The sequence below is a fragment of the Lepus europaeus genome, chromosome 2, assembly GCF_033115175.1.
Source record: "Lepus europaeus isolate LE1 chromosome 2, mLepTim1.pri, whole genome shotgun sequence".
Taxonomy (NCBI): Eukaryota; Metazoa; Chordata; class Mammalia; order Lagomorpha; family Leporidae; genus Lepus; species Lepus europaeus.
Genome location: NC_084828.1, coordinates 14302912 through 14308047, shown reverse-complemented (window position 1 = coordinate 14308047; position 5136 = coordinate 14302912). Strand labels below are relative to the sequence as shown.

At 41.0% G+C, this 5136-nt stretch overlaps 1 protein-coding gene across 1 annotated transcript; it reads right to left on the bottom strand.

Moving 5' to 3' along the window:
• Positions 1-924: 924 nt before the first annotated feature.
• LOC133747242 (keratin-associated protein 21-1) lies at positions 925-3189 on the bottom strand. The gene is made up of 2 exons (XM_062175533.1): positions 2874-3189; positions 925-959 (listed from the first exon to the last, which is right to left on the bottom strand). The coding sequence occupies exons 1-2, from the start codon at positions 3187-3189 to the stop codon at positions 925-927; spliced, it is 351 nt and encodes a 116-aa protein (XP_062031517.1).
• Between the last annotated feature and the right edge of the window lie 1947 nt (positions 3190-5136).

Genomic DNA, 5136 nt, shown 5'->3' with positions numbered 1-5136 from the left:
AACTCAGTGCATAAGAAGACATTTCTTCATGGGGACCGATGAACCAGAATGGAAGCCATACATATTTAGATGGAAAGAGCATCCAAGCATTAGCCCTCTTGACCCCTAAAGATGTCATAGATGCAGAAGATAAAACTATTAGTCAACAGCATGTCTGAAACAAAAAAAATGCAAAAACATGTTAGGACAAGTGAATGTGTGTATTTGGAATTGATCAAAATATAGAAACCCAGAATAAAAAGGAAGTAGGTATATATGTAGACTATGACCAGAATGAGGTCTTCTGTGTTCCAGAAACACTATGGAGTACCTCAGGCTCCCACAATAGCAAGCAGAACTTTCGAAAGGATTGTTGGTTTTCTGAAGCCTCTGATTACTCTCTATTCAGTAGAATCTGATTGGACTGTGAGACACTGACACAGAAATGGTGTTGAAGTGGTCATTTTAGAAGAAAACGTGCTCTACAGTTAGTTTCTAGCAACAAGAAGAACATTTTTGACAGCAAAATGGTGGATAGTCACAGCAAGTAAAGTCATAGGTGAACCTATATTTTTTTTTTTTGGACAGGCAGAGTGGACAGTGAGGGAGAGACAGAGAGAAAGGTCTTCCTTTTGCCGTTGGTTCACCCTCCAATGGCCGCCGCGGTAGGCGCGCTGCGGCCGGCGCACCGCGCCGATCCGATGGCAGGAGCCAGGTGCTTCTCCTGGTCTCCCATGGGGTGCAGGACCCAAGCACTTGGGCCATCCTCCACTGTACTCCCTGGCCACAGCAGAGAGCTGGCCTGGAAGAGGGGCAACCTGCACAGGATCGGTGCCCTAACCGGGACTAGAACCCGGTGTGCCGGTGCCGCAAGGCAGAGGATTAGCCTAGTGAGCCATGGCGCCGGCCATAGGTGAACCTATATTGATATCCAGAACCAGAACCCTAACCACAGCCATAACCGGAGCCATAACCACAACCTTAGCCTTACCCACAGCCATAACCATAGCCATAGCTATAACCATAGTCAGTCGTAGTCATGGCTACTGTATGAGTTTCTGTAGCCTTTACAACACGTGGTGTCTAAAGGTGGGGGTTCAGTAGTTCAGTGGAGAAGTAGGTGGAATATTCTGAAGTCTGAATGCTATCCTCTACCTCAAATCTTTACATGCTAGAAGGAATGAGTGGAAGACATTACTACAGATTTCATGACCTCTTTATCATAGCTTTTTTTTTTTAACAAGATCATTGTACAGACATATTAGGAGGGAGCTAGATTTGAAGTGGAGCAACTGGGACTTGAACCAGTGCCCACACGGGATGCTGACATTGCTGATGGTGGCTTAATCAGATATGCCACTACACTAGCCCCAGGGCATAGATTTAAAAGTAAAAAATGCATGGAAAAGCAGTGTAAGATGGCCCAAGTCTTTGGGTCCCTACACTCACATAGTAAACCTAGATGAAGCTCCTGGCTGCTAGCTCCCAGCTTTGGCTTCACCCAGCCTCAGCAGCTGCAGCCATTTCAGAAGTGAACTACTGGATGGAAGATCCCCCTCTATTTCTCCCTCTCTTTCTATAACTTTGTTTTTCAAATAAATAAATAAATCTTTCTCAAAATATCTTTGCCCTTTTCAGGGGATACAGGACACTTGCCTTTAATTTTTCTGTGATTTCCTTGTCCAGGATGCTGTCTATTCAAAAATATGTATTTGGAGCAGATGTTGTGGCATAGTGGGCCTGCAGTGCTGGCATCCAATATGGGTTCCACTTCAAGTCCTGGTTGCTTGACTTCCAATTCAGCTCCCTATCAATCCGCCTGGGAAAGCATCCAAAGACGGCCCAAGCACTTGGGCCCATGCACCCATGTTGGAGATCTGGATGAAGCTCCTGGCTTAGGCCTGGCACAGGCCCAGCCATTGTGACCATTTAGGAAGTAAAGCAGTGGATGGAAGATTTCTCTCTGACTATAGCTTTCAAATAAATAAAAAATAAATCTTTAACAAAATACTTCTTGGTTAGGTGAATTGAATTTCCTTCCTTAACCTCAACAATTCAAATAAGTATATTTGAATACAATATATAAAATACAGAAGATATGACTTTATATATATATATGTTTTCTTCTAGTTTATTCCTTCTTTTAATTTTTATTCCTCATACCAAACACTGGATTCTGATTGTTATTCCATCAAGCACTCAGGCCATTTCTTCTCTCCCAAATAGTTGTCATTTTTCCTGTTTCCCTCCAGCTCCATTCTGGACAATCAATGCCATTTCCAAGCCACAGTTCTGAAATATTCCTTGAGTGGTTTGTGCTTTAAGTTGTCTGAAGTCCTCAGCATGTAAGATAGGAAAAGCAGCTAAAGAAGACACTATTTAAGATCCAAGTATGAAAGAAATACTTGTATTATCGAGAAAGTTTGTAAGGTTTATGAAACATATCATTAATCCTATTTTCAAGAGAAACCAAAACACCTCAAGGAAAGATTAATTCACAAACAAGTACAAAAAAAGTTGTTAGAAACCAAGGATCACTTTTATTGAAAATAAGTGACTTTCCCCAACTACAGTTGTTACATTCATTAATACAGTTATCACAGAAAATCAGTTACAGTGAGAGAATCAGCAAAGGCTATCATATGGAACATAGTGAGATGATACCATGGACCCTACAGCTACAAAGATGCCATTCCAGGAAATGCGTAGCTGAGGTCAGACTGTCAAGACTGTCACTTGTTGGATATAGAAATCTCAGATTATGGATCCTTGAATCAACATTATCTTCAGAGCTGTCATTTCAGAAGGAGATGGTCCTCTGACAGTGATGTTTTAGCAGCAAGAAGAATAACATCTTCTATAACAAAATGGTCGGTAGCGATAACAGCCAGTGCCATATCCACAGCCATAGCCAGAACCATAGCCACAGCCATAGTAGCTGGAGCCATAACCACAGCCATAGCCTGAGCCATAGCCACAACCGTAGCCTAAGCCATAGCCACAGCCATAGCCTGAGCCATAGCCACAACCATAGCCTGAGCCATAGCCACAGCCATAGCCTAAGCCATAGCCACAGCCATAGCCTGAGCCATAGCCACAACCATAGCCTGAGCCATAGCCACAGCCATAGCCTGAGCCATAGCCACAGCCATAGCCAGAGCCATAGCCACAGCCATAGCCACAGGAATTGCCATAGTAGTTGCAGCACATATTGTCAGGAGGAGAGAGTACAGGTGAGTTGCAAGAAGATGTTGCTGAAGTATAATGTCTCCTACTTCTCTGGAACCCTTATATACTACCAGTAATTGCCAGGGCATACCATTCATTCTCTGACTTGGCCAACAAATATTTAAACTGTTGTCACTGTTGACAACAAATAATGATTTGTTTAAAATGAGCTCATCATTTGGTAGATTGGGATTTTATTTAAGGAAAATTATTTTCATTTATTCTGCCAAAGAATTATCTCAATCAAATCATATGCCAGATTATAAAATAGATGCTCATTTTCAAAACCTTTTATAACTCAATGCATGTTTTGTATAAAAAAGTTTTGGTGGAACATAAGAAAATGTTACCTCCCCCTCCTCTTGCCTAAGGTATTGATTTTTGCCCACAGGGAAGGGAATACTCTTGTCTCCATTTCTGAGTTATTGAAACATCTCAGAATTGTTCCATCCACCCCATACTTTCACACCTCCCACTTATAGAATTTCCCTCAAATCGAAGAAATAGATCCACATCTGACAATTCAAAACTAGTGACATCCATTGAGCCTCTGACTATCGGTGTAGAGACAGAATGCATCTGTACGTGTGTCTTACATTTTCTCCTTCCTTCCATATGCCAGGCACAGTAAGACACTGGGAGATAGGAAAGTTGCCCTTTTCTCTGCCATTTTTGTTAAGTAGTAATTGCCATTGAGGAGAATTTTAAAACCCAGTCAACTTGATTTGGATGAGGAAGGAAAATGGATCACCTAGAAATTACATTGGTTTTCAGAACACAGATTTTATCAAAGTAACAAGTATGAGATCTGGCTGCATTTCTATAATTTAATAAACTGTTTTCCTCCTCCTTTCCCCAGTGTTCTTTACATATTCAGTTCAGAAACCAAAAGCGAGTGGATGCTTTTAGGATGCTGATGGCAAAAACACATCTTCAAGTCCTAATATTTCCATTACAAAAGGTAGCACAAAAATGAATTCTGTCCAGTACTTATATACAAATTTCACTGTACCTATTCAACATTCTTAAAATTATCCATTTATGAGAAACTCGCAATCAGCTCAAAAAAAAAAAAACAATTCAATGTTATTCTACCATATAATGGACCTCTTTCTTCTCTATAATCTTATCACACTTAAAATTCAACATATTCAGGAGAAAATGAGTATCATTTCTTCTGCCATTAATATTTTGTCACCATCAAGTCTGAATTAACAAAATTCTCAAATCTGGAATCACTTTCTGCAGAATGTCTTTCCTCACTGCTACCATCTGGATTCACTGTCCCTCTTTTTTGCTCCTATATGCAGACAAATTGGCTTGCCAAACTTATTTGCAATTTTGTCTTGTTCACTAATTAAAATATGGTATTTTTGAGATAGAAGACTGTATCTCCCACATTAGGACATGCAGGCAGAGCTAATGTTTTGATGCACATTACAGGTAAGAGAAACTTAAGGGTCAGTGGAATCACTTCTGGGAGGCCTATCCATAGCAAACTGTATTCCTGTCACTCTGAAGCTCAAATCATAGTTGGTATTCAAGAAGTTTGTGTAGCCGGCATTGTGGTGTAGTTGGCTAAGCCTTTGCCTGCGACACCCAGATCCCATCTGGGTGCCAGTTCTACTCTGGGCTGCTCCTCTTCTGAATCAGCTATCTGCTATGGTCTGCAAAAAACAGTAGAATATGGCCCAGGTGTTTGGACCCCTGCATCCACATGGGAGACCCTGAAGAAGCTCCTGGCTCCTGGCTTTAGATCAGCTCAGATCCAGCCATTGCAGCCATTTAGGGATTGAACCAGCAGATGGAAGACTTCTTTCTCTCTGTCTCTTTCTCTCTCTCATTCTCTGTAATTCTACCTCTCAAATAAATAAATATTTTTTTAAAAAATGTAATAGTTTGTGTTTTTTGTTCTAGGGCCCTAAAATA